This window comes from Sus scrofa, chromosome 1, assembly GCF_000003025.6.
Source record: "Sus scrofa isolate TJ Tabasco breed Duroc chromosome 1, Sscrofa11.1, whole genome shotgun sequence".
Taxonomy (NCBI): Eukaryota; Metazoa; Chordata; class Mammalia; order Artiodactyla; family Suidae; genus Sus; species Sus scrofa.
In genome coordinates, this window is record NC_010443.5 from 96,040,813 (window position 1) to 96,061,189 (window position 20,377).

The 20,377-nt window shown below is 49.5% G+C and overlaps 1 protein-coding gene across 1 annotated transcript in view; it reads left to right on the plus strand.

The window, feature by feature from the left end:
• RNF165 (ring finger protein 165) overlaps positions 1-20,377 on the plus strand; it is a 121,136-nt gene that overhangs the window by 89,426 nt on the left and 11,333 nt on the right. Inside the window, exons 2-5 of the mRNA XM_021092574.1 lie at positions 7,765-8,080; positions 10,732-10,842; positions 16,608-16,737; positions 19,901-20,005. Coding sequence (XP_020948233.1) covers positions 7,765-8,080; positions 10,732-10,842; positions 16,608-16,737; positions 19,901-20,005 — 662 coding nt within the window. The remainder of the gene's footprint in view (positions 1-7,764; positions 8,081-10,731; positions 10,843-16,607; positions 16,738-19,900; positions 20,006-20,377) is intronic.

Sequence of the window (20,377 nt, forward strand, 5' to 3'; positions counted from 1 at the left end):
ATGTTCAGCTCAGTAGACTGGTTGGACTGCAACCTTGCACCTGAGGTCCCTGTTGGCAGGAGGCGGTAACGACCCGGGTGGGGCTGGAGGCAAGAGGCCCACCCTTGTCCCTGTCCTTGCACTGCCTGCTCTTCCTCTTTCCTCCTCCTCTGAGGGTTTGAAGGCAGTGCCTTTCAGCCCTGGAGTCTGGAGGATGAAAACCCTTTTACTCGGGGTGACCACGTTGGTGCAGATTAAAACACAGCTAGATATTCCTCCAGCTCAGGATGCTGCCTGCTCCAGAGAAGCCTGTCAGACCACATGGCTCTGTTGTCTCTCTACTGCTATTTCTGGCTTTCTCACTTCTCAGCCTGTCCTGACTCCTGCCCAGCCCTGAGGCCCCTCTGGCCCCCTTGTCGCCATTCCCACTGTCCCCAGGCCAGAGGAAACCCCGACTGGCCCAGCGTGCCCTCCAGGTGGCCAGGCTCTGTTTCTGCCCTGCTCTCCTCCTCAGAGAGGCTTTATCAAGCCTGCGGCTTCCCTGGCTCTGTCTTTCCCTCCCACTGACAACTGGCTTTCAGGAAAGACCTCAGTTCAAACCTCTGCTCTGTCATTTACCAGATGAGCATCAAGAAACCTTCCAGAAACTCAGATCTCTGTCATCTCCACCCACCTTGCCCACAGCCCTTGGGCTTCTCTTTTACCTTCCCCTCCCCATGGGGCTGTGTGGTTCCTGCTGTCCTCTGATCCACCCACTCTCCAGCTGCCAGCCTCTTTGGCTCCCTGCCCAGGAAGCACGAATCAGCCACCAGTCTTGTGGAGCGCCTGTCGTGTTCCATGTGTGCCAGGTGGCCATTAGGCGAGCCCCGCACGTTGCCCTCCCCCTGCCCCAGCTGTGCAAGGCCAGACGTGGGCTTCCTCCAGCCTCGCTCAGACCCCAGCCCCTGCTTGAAGGTGCTCCTAGCTAGGTCTCAGGGGTCCTAAGAGCATCAATTTCCAGAATTCTAAGAGGCACCTGTTTTTCTTCACATTTCTAAAACTAATTTGTGTCTTACACCGGCCGTATTTCCTTAATGTGGTGCTTTCTCTTTTTTCTTCTGAATGACCCCTCTTTTTCCCCATTCCCTAAAAATGTTATTTAGTTCATGATGAATTTTCCAACTGATGGCATTTTGGCTCTGGGGAAATAAGATAAATGCATAGCATATTCAAAGACATTTGGAGATTATTATTATTTTTTTAACCCAAAGGAGTAACTCTGATGGGAAAAATTGTAGGTTGTCCATTGATGGTGGCCCTTGGGGACGTAAGTGTTGTTCAGATGTCACTGGCCATTGGCTTGTCACAGGCCCAAGGTAACCACCCTCAGAACGTCACTCCTCTGGTCTTAGAGCCCAAATACAGCAGCTGTTAACCTGCTACTTTAGACCCTACAGGACAGCTTGCTGGGGAAAGGCTGGGGCCCCAGAAGGGGTGTCTTCTGGCGTTAATTCCCTCTGGGAAGGCAGGGCTGAGGACCCTTTGGGGATGGAGATGGCAGGAGAAAGGGCCACACAGTCCCAGAACAGAAGTCAAAGGACATTTGCAGGTAGAAACTACTTGAACTATTATGAGACAGAGACTTCTGCTGACTTTTCTCTTGCCACCCATCCAGGAAGGGGTAGCTGTTCTCACTGCCCAGTGCATCAGCTGGTGGGCACAGATGTCAGGAGAGTGGAAACTTCTCCAGGCTAGGCTGCTGGTCAGTTGTCTCCCTCATGGGCCTCCATAGAAACTGGAAGGACCACCCCCCTTGCAGGGTAGGCGCCATCATGCAGAAGGGGCTTGTAGGAGCAAAGGCAGCTGCTGTTCCTGGCAGTGGGAGAGGCACTCAGTGCCCAAAGGGGACGATGCTGGCCATCTCTACCGGCCCTGCCCTGGGTGCTGCAGCTTTAAAACCCAGAGCTCACCCAGGCCCTCCTTGCCACTCTCTTTCCCTCTCAATTCAAACCAGCCAGCCTCAGTGATCAGTCCCGTTGAGGCACCCCTTCTCCCTCAGTCCCTCCAGTAGCCAGTCAACCAGGTAGACACTGAGTGGCAGCGCCAGCGAGGTGCGTGGGGATCCAGAAAGAGTAGAACACGAAACTCAGCCAGCTGGGGTGGTGAGTGTGAAGAGACAGCTCAAGGTAGCTACTGCCAGGTGCCAAATGAGTGGTAGCAACAGGGCGTTCTACAGGAACGCAGAGGAGGAAGGCATCCTTGGGGGTTGGCGGGCAGGGGAGGCATTTTTGGAGGAGCTGAGAGATGACCTTTAAAGACAGCAAAGGCAGCCACAAGCGTGAGCAATGGCTCCTGGGTGGGAATGTGTGTGGAGTAGCTGGAGATTCAAGTGGACCGATGTGGATGGCGGGGGGTGGGGGGGCAGGCTTGGCAGGCGGTGGGGATCAGGAGGATGGAGCTTGAGCATCAGGCTAAGGGGTGTGCATCTTAACAGTGAGCAATGCAGGCTCCTCATCTGAAGGCAGACCAGTGACCAAACTTAGCTAAAGTGCTTTGCTCTATGTACAGAGGTGGCCTTTTTCCTTTAGAGCTGCTGTGTCCAACATGGAAGTCGCTAACCATAAGTGGCTGTCCTAATTAAGAATGTTGTAAGTGCAGATGTACATTGGATTTTGAAGACTTAGGTATGAAAAAATGTAAAATTGCTCAATGATTTGTTACATTGTTTTCACGTTGAAATAACATTTTGGATATACTGAGCTATATGCTACATATTATTAAAATTAAACTCACCTGTCTCTTTTTACTTCTTTAAAGGTGGCTACTAGAACATTTACGATGACGTATGTGGCTCACGTTGTGATTTAATAGACAGTGCTTGATCGGAGTCCTTATAGTAGCCTTTTTCTCTTTCTTTCTTTTAGTTTTATTTTTTTAATTACTCAATGAATTTTATTACATTTATAGTTGTACAACGATCATCACAACCCAATTTTATAGCATTTCCATCTCAAACCCCCAGCGCATCCCCCACCCCCCCAACCCGTCTCCTTTGTACAGTAGCCTTTTTTTCAACACTGGGGATGAGCCAGAAATACTTTTCATTTCTACTTGGTCTTGCAAACACTTATCTTTAAAAGGTTTTAAAAACATCTATCACTGGAGTTCCCATTGTGGCACAGCAGCAACTAATCTGACTAGGAACCATGAGGTTGCGGGTTCGATACCTGGCCTTGCTCAGTGGGTTAAGGATTTGGCGTTGCCATGAGCTATGGTGTAGCTTGCAGAGGTAGCTCAGATCTGGTGTTTCTGTGGTTGTGGTGTAGGCTGGCAGCTGTAGCTCCGCTTAGACCCCTAGCCTGGGAACCCCCATTTGCAGCGGGTGCGGCCCTAAAAAAAGACAAAAGATAAAAAATAATAAATAAAAACATCTATCAGTGACATGCATGTCATTTACTAAGTCAAATAGCACCAATCGGAGTTCCCGTCGTGGCGCAGTGGTTAACGAATCTGACTAGGAACCATGAGGTTGCGGGTTCGATCCCTGCCCTTGCTCAGTGGGTTAACGATCCGGCGTTGCCGTGAGCTGTGATGTAGGTTGCAGACGCGGCTCGGATCCCGTGTTGCTGTGGCTCTGGCGTAGGCCGGTGGCTACAGCTCCGATTCAACCCCTAGCCTGGGAACCTCCATATACCGCGGGAGCGGCCCAAGAAATAGCAACAATAACAACAACAACAACAACAACAAAAGACAGAAGACAAAAAAAAAAAAAAAAAAATAGCACCAATATAAGACACATTTGGTAAAACAGCCATTGTCCACCCCTCGCCCTCCCACTCCAGTTCCATTCCCTGAAGCTCAACACTTCCAACTCTTTAAGCATTTACTTCCTGAAATACATAAATTTACTAAGTAGCTTTCCAAATAAATTCTGATATGGCTATTTGTTGATATTTCGATTTTAACCTTGTCTATTTTCTTACTATTATGAAAGAAATGGCCTTTTTTGTTTTTCTTTTTTCTTTGTCTTTTTGTCTTTTCTGGGGCCACTCCCATGGCATATGGAGATTCACAGGCTAGGGGTCTAATCGGAGCTGTAGCCACCAGCCTACACCAGAGCCACAGCAACATGGGATCTGAGCCTCGTCTGTGACCTACACCACAGCTCATGGCAACCCTGGATCCTTAACCCACTGAGCGAGGCCAGGGATCAAACCTGCAACCTCATGGTTCCTAGTTGGATTCGTTAACCACTGAGCCACAACGGGAACTCCTTTTTTTTCTCCTTTTTATGGCTGCGCAGCAGCACATGGAAGTTCCTAGGCTAGGAGTCGAATATACAGACACAGCAATGCTGGATCAAAGCCGTATCTGCCATCTATGCTGCAGCTTGTGGCAATGCCAGACCCTTAGCCCACTGAGTGATGCCAGGGATCGAACCTTCATCGTCATGGAGACTATGTCGGGCTCTTAACCCACTGAGCCATTATGGGAGCTCCAGAAATGGCCTTTTCTATTCTAAAATAGTTTTTTAATGCTTGATGTGTTATTAATGTGTAAATATTGTTCACTGCTGAACCAAGTAGTGCATAATCATTACACTTTCTTGCCCAACTTTTTCTCTTCCTGGAGGTAATAACGGCCTGCTTACTATGACAGCTTTACAAATTCTTACTAAATCCTTCATAAAATTGGAAAATTCCTTTAAATACTATTTTCAAATGGTCAAACCTAATGATGATCCTATATTTTTTATCCCCCCTTCCAGATACTGCCTAAAAACTCCCTCCCCCTTGGCCCCTTGAAATGGTTGCTGGAGGCCCTGCACAGCTGTGTGCTTGGGAAACCCCCTCCTCCAAATGACAGTCTCTATTTCTTTGCTCCTTTCTCTTGGTTTTCAACAGTACCTCTTTGAGAAAGGATGTCAACAAGGTTAAAGTATTTTTTGAGACCCTCCCTGTTTGAAATGGCTTTAGGAATTCCCATGGTGGCTCAGTGGGTTAAGAACCAGACTTAGTCTCCATGAGGATGCAGGTTCGATCCCTGGTCTTGCTCGGTGGGTTAAGGGTTGGGTGTTGCCATGAGCTGCAGTGTAGGTCACAGATGTGGCTTGGATCCTGCACTGCTGTGGCTGTGGCTTAGGCCTAAGCTGCAGCTCCAAATTGATCCCTAGCCTGGGAACTTCCATACACCACAGGTATGGCCATTAAAAAGAAAAACAAATGCTTTATTCTATTCTCGCACTTGATTAATAGTTTCGCTGTGGTGCAATGGGATAAGCAGCATCTCTGGAGCACCAGAACATGGGTTTGATCCCTGGCCCCCAAAGCGGGTTAAAGGATCTGGCAGCAGTTGCTGCAGCTGTGGTATAGGTCACAACCATGGCTTGGATCTGACCCGTGGCCTGGGAACTCCATATGCCACAGGGTGGCCAAAAAAGAAAAAGAAAGAAAGAAAAAAATAGTTTGGCTGGGCACAGAATTCTAGATTGAAAATCCCACTCTACCTGGAAGGCATTTGCTCTACTGTTTTCGAGCTTCCAATGTTACTCTCAAAAAATATCAGGCTATCCTGCTTCTTGACCGTTTGAATGGGAACTTCAGAATTGCTTTCTCTCTGGAAGCTGTCAGAATCATCTCTGTCCCCACTGATGGACATTTCCCAGTGAGATGCCTTGGTGTGGGGTTCTCCCCATCCCTATTTTGCTGACCAACCAGAGGGCTTTTTCTATCCAGAAACTGAGCTTCAGTTCTTCTTTTTCATGATTTTCTCCTTTCTTTCTTCTCCTTTCTTTCTCTCTTCCTCATCAAATGTGGAATCTTCTGACTGAATCCTTTCAACCTTGGCATCTTTTTCTTCATCTCCTTGTTTTCTTTCACTGCTTTCTGGGAAATTTCCCCAGTGTTATCTTCTGTTGACTTTCAGATTTCACCTCCTATATTTTTAATTTCCAAGAGCACTCTCATTTTCTCACCACCCCTTTGAAAGGAGCTTGTTGTTGGTTCCTGGACCCAACATCTTATTTTTCTGTGGATATTAAGTATAGTGTTTTGAAGTTTACTTTTTTTTTTAACTGATCCTTGCATTACTTCTGTTCCTCTGAGTTTATTTTCTTTTTTCGTTTAAATTTAGTATATTTTCTCACTCATTTCATTTTGTAATCTTCCTCAAGAGACCGGTCATCCTTGGCTGCCTGTTCATATTAGAAGTTGAACTAGGAGTTCCCATTGTGGCAGAGTGGAAACAAATCCACCTAGGAACCAGGAGGATGCAGGTTCAATTCCAGGCCTCGCTCAGTGGGTTAAGGATCCGGCGTTGCTGTGAGCTGTGGTGTAGGTCGCAGACGCAGCCTGGATCTGGCGTTGCTGTGGCTGTGGTGTAGGCTGGCAGCTATAGCCCCAGTTAGAGCCCTAGCCTTGGAAACTCCATAGCCACGGGTGCTGCCCTAAAAAGACCAAAAAAAAAAAAAAAAAAAAAAAAAGAAAAAAGAAAAGAAAAAAAATTGAACTAAAGTTTCTAGAAGCTCTGTGTGTGTGTATGGACCTTTCAAATTATGGGCTTCATTATGGAGTGGCCAGTAGGGATTCAAGCTTTTTACTATGGTCCTCCCAACCAGAAGGATCTGTAAAGCTCTTTCTGGGACCAGATTCCAGCCTGGGGCTGTCGGGTGTGCAGGGGAGGGGCACCTGGATGGCAGCATCCTCTGAACCAAGTGGCAGAAGGAGGCAGGGGTTTCCAGGGTTCCATGTATACTTCTGCTTAGCCCCCTGTTTGAAAACAGTGCTGCTCCCCTGCTCTCCTCTAATGGCTCAGTTTCCCTGCAAAATGCCAGGGTGAAGGAGGGGCAGTCACTTCCCTGCATGGGTCTCTTCATGCAGACTCACAACCAGCCTCCCTGTGCTCAGTGCCAGAATTGCTCCTGCCTTCCAAAGGAAATGCCACCTCAACTCCTGACCCTTCCAGCTCGTGTGGCAAAATCTGTCCACTCCTTATTGACGGCTCCTTCATTCCGAGCTTGGTTTCCAATTTCTCAGCTCTGCTAATTCCTCCATCTGCTTTCCATCTTCCAAAAATCTGTTGACATGTGTTGCCTGCTGATGTCACCTCTCTTGTTCTCTCTGTCCTTGGCTGTTTATGTCCTTTGTTCTCATTTCAGTGGAGTTAGAGAAGGAGCAGGTATGTGTTGAACTTGCTTCATTTAGCAGGAAATCTCTGTAAACATTTCTGGGGTCCACTTCCTTGCTTTATTAAAAGACTCCAGTGGGTTAACAGTCTGGTGTTGTCACAAGCTGCTATGTAGGTCCCTAGGCTGCAGATGAGGTTTCGATCTGGCTTTGCTGTGGCTGTGGCACAGGCCGGCAGCTGCAGCTCTGATTTGACCTCTAGCCCAGGAACTTCCGTATGCCATAGGCCTGCCCCACACAACCCCCCCCAAAAAAAAGGAGAAGAAAAAAAGAAAATAGTAAAAATGTGGAGGGTCAATAAAGTTGATGGGAGAAGAGAAATTCAAGAAAGCCAAACTCCCTCCAGGAACCTTAAAATTCCTTTAACACCTGTGTTAATTTTTAAAAGGATGCTTAACTATTTTTTAAAGAAAACACTCTTCCCTCCTCCAACACAATGTACAGAGCCTTTACTAGGCAGCACTGATGATGACCATTTGTATATAAAAATGACATTGCTGTGTTCTAATGGAAGTCTTGAGTTGCGTTGGCTGCAGGGTGGGGGTGGGGTGCGGGAAGACGGGGTCTGTGGGGGAGGGGAGCAGGGCTGGTCTTCATGGAGTGTTTGTCATTGCTTCTCCAGGTGCCCCCTTTCAAAGGTCTCAGCATCCTCACGCTACCTCCTGCCGCCACTTCCACCTGGGCCCCCCGCAGCCGCAGCAGCTCGCTCCCGACTTCCCCCTGGCCCACCCCGTGCAGTCGCAACCGGGCCTCAGCACCCACATGGCCCCGGCCCACCAGCACAGCGGCGCCCTGCACCAGTCGCTGACTCCGCTGCCCGCCCTGCAGTTCCAGGACGTCACAGGTCCCTCCTTCCTACCTCAGGCCCTGCACCAGCAATACCTCCTGCAGCAGCAGCTCCTGGAAGCCCAGCACCGCAGGCTGGTCTCACACCCCAGGTGGGTGCTGCCTGCGGGGGTTGGGGGGAGGCGCGAGGCGGGGCCTGGGGGTGTGGCCGAGGGCTGGACCTCTGGCTTCTTCCGCGCTGGCTTGGGCCATAGTCACCGAATGGGTCTCTGCCAGAGCCAGCTTTCGCTCCATTTAGAAGCATGTTTCAGGCAGTGAGCGCTGCCTTAACCCGACCCGGGTTCCCTCCGTTGCTAGTGTGTGTCCCTGTCACGTTGCCCAGGTGCGGAGACAGGAAGGAGCTAGGAACCTGGTGGGCTAGGATGCTCACAGTGGGGAGACTAGACTGGGGACATCTCGGGTTCCCTCAAGCTTCATGATCACCTGATTCTTTTTTTTTTTTTTTTTGCCTTTTTGTCTTTTCAGGGCCGCTCCCGCGGCATATGGAGGTTTCCAGGCTAGGGGTCGAATCGGAGCTACAGCTGCCAGCCTATGCCACAGCCACAGCAACGCCAGATTGCAGCCTTGTCTGCGACCTACACCACAGCTCATAGCAATGCCGGATCCTTAACCCACTGAGTGATGCCAAGCATCGAACCCGAAACCTCATGGTTCCTAGTAGGATTCGTTTCCGCTGAGCCACGACAGGAACTCCATGATCACCTGATTCTAACACCCGAGAGCCCTACGGGATACCACAGGCAGGGCTGGGTCAGCTCTGCCCTCAAAGAGCCATGGTCTGTTTGGAGAGACCAGCTATGAAACAAATGCAGAGTAGAATTCGACAAACCAATCACATGGATCTGAAGTAGCTGTGGGACTCTAGGCAAGCACTTCACATCTCTGAGCCACAACTGAGAGAAGGAGCTGTACACATGATTCTCAAACATTTTTGTCTCTGGACCATGGTTTTTTTTTTTTTTTTAGGGTCGCAGCCACAGCATATGGAAGTTCCCAGGCTAGGGGTCGAATTGGAGCTACAGCTGCCGGCCTACGCCACAGTCACAGCAACGCAGGATCCAAGCCACATCTGTGAGCTACACCACAGCTCATGGCAACACCGGATCCTTAACACACTGAGCGAGGTCCGGGATCGAACCTGTGTCTTAGTGGATCCTGGTCGGGTTCGTTAACCACTGGGCCATGACGGGAATGCCTCGGGACCATTTTTCACTCTTAAAAATTATTGAGGACTGCAGTAAGCCTCTGTTCATGTGGGCTATGAATAGTGATACCTATTAGAAATAAAAACAGAAATTTAAAAATACTTATGAGTTCATTTAAAAATAACCATAACAGGAGTTCCCGTCGTGGCTCAGTGGTTAACAAATCCAACTAAGAACCATGAGGTTGAGGGTTCAATCCCTGGCCTTACTCAGTGGGTTAACGATCTGGTGTTGCCGTGAGCTGTGGTGTAGGTCAAAGAAGTGGCTTGGATCTGGCATTGCTGTGGCTCTGGTGTAGGCTGGAGGCTACAGCTCCGATTGGACCCCTAGCCTGGGAACCTCCATATGCCGCGGAAGCGGCCCAAGAAATGGCAAAAAAAAAAAAGACAAAAATAACCATAACAAAGTTACATGTTAATACCAGTAATGTGTTTCTTTTAAAAATATCTATATGTAAATGCAGTGAAAGAGTGACTTTTAAAAATGACATATTCACAAATCTCTTTAATGCTTGGTTTAATAGAAGATAGCTGTGTTCTAAAGTCTGCTTCTGTATTGAAACTGGGACAGAATCACAAGTCATATAGTTTCTGGAAAATTCCATTGTTCGCTTGTGAGAGAATGAAAGTGAAAAAGCGAATGACAGGAGTTCCCATTGTGGTTCAGCAGGTTAAGAACCCGACATAGTTTCCATAAGGATGCAGGTTCTATCCATGGCCTCGCTCAGTGGCTTAAGGATCAGGCGTTGCTGTGGCTGTGGCATAGGCTGGCAGTGGCAGATCCAATTCAACCCCTAGCCAGGGAACTTCCATTTGCTGCAGGTGCAGTCCTAAAAGAGAGAAAAAAATTAAAAAAGCAAATAACATAGTAGTATTATTATGAAAATCATTTTGACCTCGCAAACCCCATGAAGAGGTCTTAGGGACTGTCAGGGGGGCTTGGAGCACACTTTGAACATCTCTAGATTTGATGATCTCTAAGACCCTAAACATCCAGGTCTGTAGATGTTGGGGTGCCGGGGACAGAAGGTGAGTGTTGTAGGTCAGAGGGAGGAGAGACTACCACATCTGGAGTGTTCAGGAGGTCTTCCTGGAGGAGGTGGCTTTGCCTTGGGCCATGAAAGCTGGGAAGAGTGTGGAAAAGGGTGGAGGAGAAGTGAAGAGCATGGTGGGGGCCAAGGGAGTGCCCAGATGTGGGAGAGCCTGCAGGAGGCAGATATGTGCATCTTAAGGACAGAGGGGAATGGTAGGGGAAGGCGTGGAGGAGACAGAAATCCTGGGTGGGACAAGTGACCTGCAGCAGTGACACCCAGGGAGAGGCCTTAGTCTAGTGGGCAGCCCAGAGACAGCAGCAATGTCTGAGTTATCTGCTGCTGCCCCAGAGTTTGCTGCTTCCTTGGGGTTTGGGAAGAGGGCCGAAGGCCAGCTCTCCACACACAGGCTGTGGGCTTCGGCAGTGGGGGGCTGCTCAGCACTCCTGGGAGCTGGCCTGGCCCCGGGCAGTCCTAACACCATGGGCCCTCCTCCCTTCCCGTGCAGGCGGAGTCAGGAGCGTGTGTCTGTTCACCCCCACCGCCTCCACCCCAGCTTCGACTTCGGCCACCAACTCCAGACACCTCAGCCCAGGTATCTGGCTGAGGGCACTGACTGGTGAGTCTTTGGTGTCCCTGGGGGAGGGAGGAGGGTCTTGCCTGATCCATGGAGTTCCTGTTTCCTTCACTTTAATGACGTAGGAGGCCTACTCCTTACGCCCCAGCTTTTGCCCTGTCCGCCTCCACCCTCGAGGCCAGATGACCCCCCAAAGGGCCTGGTTCAGGGAAGAGCTCAAATGTTGCTGAGTGCCATCATGTGCCCGACCTGGCAGGGGTGGAGGGGACAGGGATACAAAGCATTTCCCCAGCTCAGTGAGGGCTGAGAGCCAGGGCTCCCTGGGAGGAGGACAGAAAGGAGAGCCTGCCAAGCTAGGGTGATCAGGGAAGGCTCCCCGGAGGGGGTGGGCCTTGAGGAGTCCATAGAGAAGTGCCAGGACATGCCCACCAGGCAAAACAGGCCCATAGAGACAGAGCCAGCTGCACTGGTGGCAAAGACCAAGGAGATTGGCTGGGGAGAGGGACTGAGGGCTTGGATGTGGTGTCTCTGTGGGCAGTGGGCCCCTGTGAAGTCTTCCCATGATCCTCACACTCAGGCCCGGGGTCTTTGTTACCCTGGGATGCAGTACCAAATCGTTGATGTGGTATGGTTTGGTTTTGGATCGCTGGTTCTAACTCAGGGGAGGGCTGGCCTAAACCAGTATTTGGGTTTAATCCAAATACTCCACACACTTGAAAAAGACATGTAGTGCACAAAAGTATTTAGAGGTAAAGGGCATCATGCCTGCAACTTATTTTTAAATAGTTTAGGGGGGAAAAAAATCCATGGAGAATTGTGTATCTATATATGAATGGATGGATGGAGAGAAGTAAATAGAAATGTAGTAAAGTGGTAAAACTTTAACACTTGGGGAATTTGAGTGAACAGGTATCCAGGAATTCTTTGTGCTGTTCTTGCAAATTTGAGGTAAAAAAAAAAAAAAAAGAATGTAAAAACAAACAAAAAAACCTCAGCAGAAAGGAATGGACTATTTAAAAAACAGATGTGCAGTGGTGTCATTACTCGGCCATTTAGGCGGGCAAGCTGGCGTGGGCAAGGGTTGCTCTGGAAGTGGCCCAGGACTGGACACTCAGGAATGGTTCAAAAGGGTAATTCTGGTTGTGCGGTGGCTGAAGGGGCTTTGAAGTGCAGGAAATGGTTGTTTTAACAGGTTCCGTTGTCTGCAGCCCTCCCTAGTGCTCAGGTTTTGTCTGTTAGATTCAACACTCCCTCAAAAGACAGACTGCAAGGTGGCCAGCTTCAGCCCAGCCTTTTTCTAATTAGCAGATTCAAATTCAGAAGATTTAATTGTTGTTTGGATGAAATTCTGTCTCTCAGCGGGCAAGTCAATTCAATTGCATTCACTCCAGCACACAGAGCACCCAGGGTCCTTGTGAGCGCCTGAGTGACCTGAACAAACACACGGGGTCCAACATGGCAGGTGGGACGGGATGGGTGATGTGGGTGAGGGTGGTCCTGATGACATGTTAGGAGGAACTGTGGCCCCTCCAGCTTGCTTTATTTGGCCAGATCTCCTGTTCTTCTCATTCATCTCAATGTTTCTGCATTCCTGACCCCTGCTTGCCCCGAGAAACATAAAAACTGCTTGAGGAGTTCCCGTCGTGGCTCAGTGGTTAACGAATCTGACTAGGAACCATGAGGTTGTGGGTTCGATCCTGGCCTCACTCAGTGGGTTAAGGATCCAGCATTGCCGTGAGCTGTGGTATAGGTCGCAGACGCGGCTTGGATCCTGTGTTGCTGTGGCTGTGGTGTAGGCCGGTGGCTACAGCTCCCCTTGGACCCCTAGTCTGGGAATCTCCATAAGCCGTGGGTGCAGCCCTAGAAAAGACAAAACAAAAACAAAAACAAACAAACAAGCAAAAAACAAAACTGAGGCTTGAGAGCCCCAGCAGGAGACGATGGGAGGCCCCTGCCCTGGGCCTGCTGGTTCCAGCCTGGGCCCTTTCTGCCTGTCCCGTCCCCACTTCCCAAGTAGGAAACCCTTTTCAGAGGAGGAGGCAACAATTTCTCCTTCCTTGTAAGGAGCTCTGTTCCAGCAAGTGCCAGCCTCGTGGTGACGAGGGGCTTTTCATAATTGTGATCGTGCTAACCATGTCCCCACTCACTTCTTTTCCAGGGAGGTCTCTTCTGCCAGGATATGCAGTCTGGAAATTAGATGACAGGAAATGCCTTCTAGGAGGGGCTACTCTCAAACTCTGCAAGGATACCCCCTTTTCCCTTTTTTTTTTTTTTTTTTAGGGCAGCACCTGCAGCATACGGAAGTTCTCAGGCTAGAGGTGAAATCAGAGCTGCAGCTGCAGGCCTACACCACAGCCATGGCAATGCCAGATCATAACCCACTGAGCGAGACCAGGAATTCAACCTGTGTCCTAATGGATACTATGTCAGGTTTTAAACCTGAGACACACAACAGGAATACTCCCTCACCTTTCCTTTAGACAATTATCAGAAACCACTGAATTCTGCCCTAGTCATTCCAGAAATTGGCACACCCAAGTGCCCTTGTCCAGCCCCAGGCCTGAGGCTGCCTGGTCTTCCCCTCTTAATTTAGGAGATTCTAGCCCTACCTCAGCAGCAGCTCTCAGCGGAGCATTCTGGCTTGAGAGCGTGTGGGAGCAGCAGGCCTTGGGGGATAAATCCCCCTGACACACGTCCCCTTTTCTGCCCTTGGTTCAATAACTTGACCTTGACCTTGAGCTCTTGCTCTAGTGTCTTCATCCTCATCGTGCTTCTCTGACTCAGTGCTGGCTTCACAGTTCCAACTCTGCTCCTAGTGCAGACCACAGCCTACTCTGCCACTCACCCCTAGCCTTGCCCAGACACACGGGATAGGTGAGAGAGGGTGGTGGATGCAAGAGCCTCCTAACCAGCCTCCCTCTGCTGGCATCTCGGCAAGAGCAAAGGATCCCTGTTTAGGGATCATGGGTTTGGGAAGAGATTTTTCAATGAGATGATAAAAGGAGGTCCCAGAGCCCACCCAGGCCCGGCGCAGACAGATCACCCCTCTCATCTGAGGACTGAGGTTGCTTTGCCTCTCAGTTAGCAGTCCTGGAATTAGAGCAACTCTGTTCCTAGTTCCTTGGGGCTTTGTTTTTGGTAGAATTGCCTGGACATCCCTCTAATGCTTTTTTATCCTTTCATTTTTTAAGGTTTTATTGAAATACAGTTGATTTACAAGGTTATGAAAATTTCTCCTGTACAACAATGTGATTCAGTTACACATGTACACACATTCATTCTTTTGCAGATTCTTTTTCCACATAGATCATCACAAAATATCGGGTAGAGTTCTCCATACTATACAGCAAGTCCCTGTTGGCCAATCATGCGCTATACCTCAGTGTGCTTATGTCAGTCCCAACCCCCAGTCCATCCCTCCCCCCTCCCCAACCTGTCCCCTTCATTAACCATAAGTATTTCAAAGTCTGTGAGTCTGTTATGCAAATAAGTTCATTTGTATCCTTCTTTTTTTTTAGATTCCACATATAATTGATATCATATGATGTTTGTCTTTCACTGCCGAACTTCACTTAGTATGATAATCTCTAGGTCCATCTGTGTTGCTGCAAATGGCATGATTTAATTCTTTTTTATGGCTGAATAATATTCCATTGTATATATGTACCACATCTTCTGTATCCAATCCTCTGGTGAGGGACATTTAGGTTGCTTCCCTGTCTTCGCTATTGTGAATAGTGCTGCCGTGAATATTGGTGTGTGTTCATCTTTTTGAATTATGATTTTCTCCAAAGAGATGTCCAAGAGTGGGATTGCTGGATCACATGGTAGATCTCCATTTCGTCTTTTGAGGAACCTCCAAACTGTTCTCCATAGTGGTTGTACCAGTGTATATTCCCACCAACAGGGTAAGAGGGTTCCCTTTTCTTCACACCCTCTCCAGCATGTATTATTTGTAGACTTTTTGATGATGGCCATTCTGGCTGGTTTCCCTGCTGCTTTCAGTCTGCTGGGTTCCCTGGGACTGCTGGGCAAGTGCTAAGAATCAGATCTTCTACTTCGTAAGGTGCCCTGTGGAACTCCTTTCTCTGAGGCAGGTCATAGGATGAGCCCAGGTAAGGGTCAGAAACCCTGGGTCCCCTAACGGGCTAGCCTAGGGCCATGGACAAGATGCCCCCTTTCAGGCCTCTGCTGGGACCTACAAAAATGAGGGCTAGACTAAGAGGATTTCTAAGTTTGCTTCCAAGTGGCTCTAAGAGTTACCTCATTTTCCACATGACAGACTCAGCAGGAGTTGTTTCAGGGATCCAGGATGGAAGCTGAAATTCCTTTAATGCTATATAAAATGTCTTTTTTTTAAAAAAATGTATTTGTTGAAGAAATCAGGCTTTTCCTCCTGTAGTTTCCCTTTATCTGGATTTTGCTGGTTACGTTCTGGAGGTGTCACCTCAGACGCCCCTGGGTTTGTGATGCTCCCGGCGCACTGGTGCTCAGATTGCAGCTTGAGCCAATTCAGCTTCAACTTTCATTTTCCGGCAAAAACACTTCACACGTGGTGCTGTGTTCTCCCAGCAGAAAGCTGGTAGTCGCTCCTGTGTGAGGTTTGTAGCAATCGATGATCTTGGCCCAGATCCTTTATTTCTTTATGGGATGTGAAAAGGTCAGAACAGAACAGTCAATGATTCCTTCTTCATTTATTAACTAGGATACTTTTATAACAAGGCAGGATAAATGTTTAGTCCTTCTTCTCCTTCTTTCTCTCCTTCCCCTCCCCCTCCTCCTTCCCCCTCCTCCTCCTTCTCCTCTCCCCTTTTTCTCCTTCCCCTCCCTCTCCTGCCCCTTCTCTTCCTCCTCCTCCTTTTTCTTCTTCTTTTGGTCAGGCCCAGGGCATGTGGAAATTCCCTGGTCCAGGATTGAACCTGTGCCACAGCAGTGACAATAGCAGATCCTGAACTGCTAGGCCACCAGGGAACTCCTTTATTAGTTTTCAAAATGAGCATCCTGGCCTAGCATCCTAGCATCCTGGCCTAGCATCCCTAGCATCTTTCAAAGGTGATGGTTTTCTTCAGCATCATTTCATTCTCATGGATGTGAACCTATTTGATGTATTTTAAATGACTGCAGTTGTGCTAATTGCTACAAAAATGCCCAAACTCCACCAGTGGAAGCCTTTTCAGAATGGTTCTCGAATCCTTTTCACCTGACCTTGATAATGTCCTTGCCTTCAGTTATGACTAGATGCTTAAATCTCATTTTGCACCTTTTTTCTTAGTCCTGGACATGAATGTGGCCCTTTTCCAAAGAGCCCTGCTTCCTTTTCCATTGCATTACTAAATTTTGAGGTGAAACGAGTTTTCAGTACATTTCGGAGTGGGGGTGGTTGTCCAGGAGAGCTTTCCTGTGTCCCTATTATTTTCTCAACGTGGTAAAAGCAGGGCCTCCCTTCACTTTATCTGGACCCCATCCTTCCTGTGCTCTGTGTCCATGCCTGGCCCACTGGATTCTTCTTTCAGCATCTCTCTCCGGAATGGGCTCGGTCTTGGAAGGGAGCGTTGGAGCACTCATCTCAAGTAGTCTGAGACGTGGACTGGTAGAGTTCTTTCTGCTCCCTCTCGCAGAGTTCTTCCTTTCCTGAGTCTCACTTTCCTTGGCCATAAAGACAGGGGAAGGGCTAGGGAGATGGAGTCCCTAGGTGCTCTGGCAGTGTGACTCTGATTCTACTTGATGGTCTTCATGTCTGAGGTCCCCTCTGTGACCTGATGGCTGAATCACCCTTCCTGTGCTTCACTGTGGCCATGTCCCCTCAGGGATCTCAGTGTGGACGCCGGCTTGAGTCCTGCTCAGTTCCAGGTGCGGCCCATCCCTCAGCACTATCAGCATTACCTAGCGACTCCTCGAATGCACCACTTTCCCCGAAACTCCTCCTCCACGCAGATGGTGAGTGAGTGGCTCTGCCTGAAACTGACTCCCTTGCTGCCTGTTGGTGCCAAGGGTGGGCTGAGGCCTGTGGCTCCCCTGTGCCCTGTCCCCCTATGCCCTGGCCCCTGTGTCCTCTTCCCCGTGTTCTGCTCCACTGTGTCCTGAGCCCTTGAACCCTGCCCCCTGTGCCTTGTCCTCCCGTACCCTGTCCCCTGTGCCCTGCCCTCCCTGTGTCCTGCCCCCCTGTGCCCTGTCTCCCTGTGTCCTTCCCACTGGGCCCTGCTCCCCTGTGCCCTGTTCCCCTGTGTCCAGTCCCCTTGTGCCCTGTCCCCCTGTGCCCTGCCCCCTGTGTTCTGTCCCCCTATGTTCTCTCCTCCTATGCCCTGTCCCCCTGTGCCCTGCTCCCTGTGTCCTGTCCCCCTGTGTCCTGTCCTCCTGTGCCCTGTCCCCCTGTGCCCAGTCCCTTATGTCCTGTTCCCCTATGCTCTGTCTCCTGTGTCCTGCTCCCAAGCAAGTCAATTGCCACCCTCACCTCCCAGCTCCTATTCCAATCACACTTGAAGGGGAGAGAAAGGAAAGCTGCTGGCCTAGAAGCCAGTGCTCCTGAAAGGGGTGGGCGGGGGGCTGGGGGAGGCAAAAGGGGCTGCATGCCCAGCTGTGGCTGGGGGGGGGGAAGGCTCAGGGCTAAGAGCAGGCAGGGTAGTCTCATTTAGTTAATTTCTTGGGTCAGTTCCTTCCTGGGTTTTGGTTTTACTTATCTGTGAAGTGGGATGAAGATGTGTGGTGTGGGGGACACAAGAGACCCCAGAGGTGGCCACTGGGCTGGCCTGCTAATTCGGTGCTGCCTTGTACAGAGGATGGGCTTTCAGGACAAGGGGACCTCGAGGATCAGGTTGGGGCTTGGGGCCTTAGCATTCTTGGCATTGGCGAGCAGTGTGGAATGAAGCTGAGGATGTTCCACTAAAGCTGCAAAGACTGATTGAAATTCTTATTTCCAGGCGGCTTCTTCATGCTGCTGCCCTAGGTCACAATTCCACCCTCCCAGCCTTGCCTCTGCCCTTTAACTATGCAGCACCTCAGTCTCCTCGTTTGTGACATGGGAGGCTTGGATGGGTAATATCAGGTCTGAAGTTTTTTTTTTTTTTAGGGCCACACCTACAGCACATGGAATTTTCCAGGCTAGGGGTTGAATCGGAGCTGTAGCTGCCAGCCTACACCACAGCCACAGCAATGCCAAATTTGAGCCTTGTCTGCGACTGTACCACAGCTCATGGCAATACCGGATCCTTAACCCACTGATGGAGGCCAGGAATTGAACCTGTGTCCTCATGGATACTAGTCAGCTTCGTTACCACTGAGCCACGATGGGAACTCCCTCAAGTCTGAAGTTCTAATGTTTGCCATTATGATGCACTGTCTCCTGAGAATAAAAGCTAGCAGTTATTAAGCACTTTCTGCATACCAGGCACTGTTCTAAGCACTTTACATGAATTATCCTGCTTGTAAAAACCCCATGATAGGTTGTGCTGTGATTTTTTGTTTTTAATTTTATGGCTACTCCCACAGTATATAGAAGTTTCTGGGCCAGGAATTGCATCTGAGCCACAACTGCTGGCTTCACCAGATCCTTTAACCCATTGTGCTGGGCTGAGGGTTGAACCTACACCTCTGTAGCGACCCAAGTCACTGGAGTCAGATTCTTTTTTTTTTTTTTCTTTTCTTTTTTAGGGCTACACCCGCAACATATGAAAGTTCCCAGGTGAGGGGTCTAATCAGAGCTGCAGCTGCCCATCTACACCACAGCCACAGCAATGCCAGGTCCGAGCTGTGTCTGCATCTGCGACCTACACCACAGCTCATGGCCATGCTGGATCCTTTAACCCAATGAGCCAGGCCAGGGATCGAACCAGCATCCTCACGGATACTGGTCAGATTCTTAACCCTCTGAGCCACAATAGGAACTCCTGTAGTCAGATTCTTAACCCACTTCACTGTGGTGAGAACTCCCCCATGATAGGCTTGATGCCTATTTAACAGAGAGGCATACAGAGGTTCACTAACTGGCCCAGGATCATGCAGGAGTAACTGAGGGGCTGAGATTCACAGCCAGAGTCAGGGTGAGGTGAGTGAGGCAGGGCTGTGCAAAGATAGGAATAGATCTTGTTTTGATTTAAAATTTTGATATTTTTATTCATTATGAATTTTTGGCATTAATTTTGATTTAAAAAAAAATAACATTAAAATATCTTTCATTTTGTGTATTGAGTCATTTGGTGGCTCCTTAAATTCTGTGCCCCCACTTGCCCCACCCTGTCTGGGCAGCACAGAGCAGAGGGGAAGGAAATGAACTTTGCCATCCAACTGCCTGCCTTTGAAACCGTGGTCCTGCCACTTAATCTGTTTGGGTCTCATTTACCCTATCAGTAAAATGGGGCTAGTATTTGCACCCACATTATAGATCAGTTGAGATAATTAAATTAAGGGCATAGAACAGTGCCTGCCATGAAATAAATGTCCATCCAGGCTAGCTATTTCTTTACTGATTTGCTATTCTTTCTGGGCTGGTTTGGCACAGGTTTGGTTCTTTTTTTTTTTGGCTTCACACTTGGCACATGGAAATTCCCAGGCCAGAGATCGAATCTGAGCTGCAACCTACACCACAGCTGCAGCAAAGCCAGATCCTTAACCCACTGCACCAGGCTGGAGGTCAAACTTGTGTCTCCAAAGTGACCTGAGCTGCAGTAGGATTCTTTTTTTTTTTTTGGCCTTTTTAGGCCACACCTATAGCATACAGCATATGGAGGTTCTCAGGCTAGGGGTCAAATCAGAGCCAGAGCTGCCTGCCTACCCCACAGCCACAGCAATGCCGGATCCAAGCTGCATCTGTGACCTATGCCATAGTTTGGGGCAACGCAGGATCCTGAACCCACTGAGTGAGGTCAAGGAGCGAACCCGCGTCCTCATGGATATTAGTTGGGTTCTTAACCCACTCCGCCACAGTGGGAGCTCCAGTCTTGGTTCTTAATGAGGACAGGGACACAGGAGGAAGAAAGACAGTCCCTCCAACCCCCCACAGACCGAAGCAACTCAGGGGTGAGCTAATTGGTGGTTATAGGAGGAGGAGTCAGAAGCTGGGCTCCTGGAGCCTGGAAACCTGTCTGAGGTGTTTTCTTTCCAACAGGTCGTCCATGAAATCCGAAACTACCCTTACCCTCAGCTTCACTTCCTTGCTCTCCAGGGACTGAACCCCAGCAGACACACGTCCGCTGTGCGGGAGAGCTATGAGGTACGTCCTGCCACCGTCTGGCTCCTGTCCGGCGAAGAGGGTGTGGGTGGTGGTGGGAGCCTAAGGGTTGAGAGTGAGAGAGAGGGAGAGAGAGGGAGAGTGAGAGAGAGGGAGAGAGTGGAGATAGGCGGGTCTTTCAGCTTTTCTGATGCTTCCTGCTGACGTCACTCAGTGCCCTTCCTGTGCATGTATGTGCGAGTTTGAACATGATGAGTGCACACATCCACATCCCCGCCCCCCCGCTTTTTTTGTCTATTTAGGCTTGCACCTGTTGCATATGGAAGTTCCCAGGCCAGAGGTTGAATCAGAGTGACACTGGCCTACACCACAGCCACAGCAATGTGGGATCCCAGCTGCGTCTGTGACCTACAC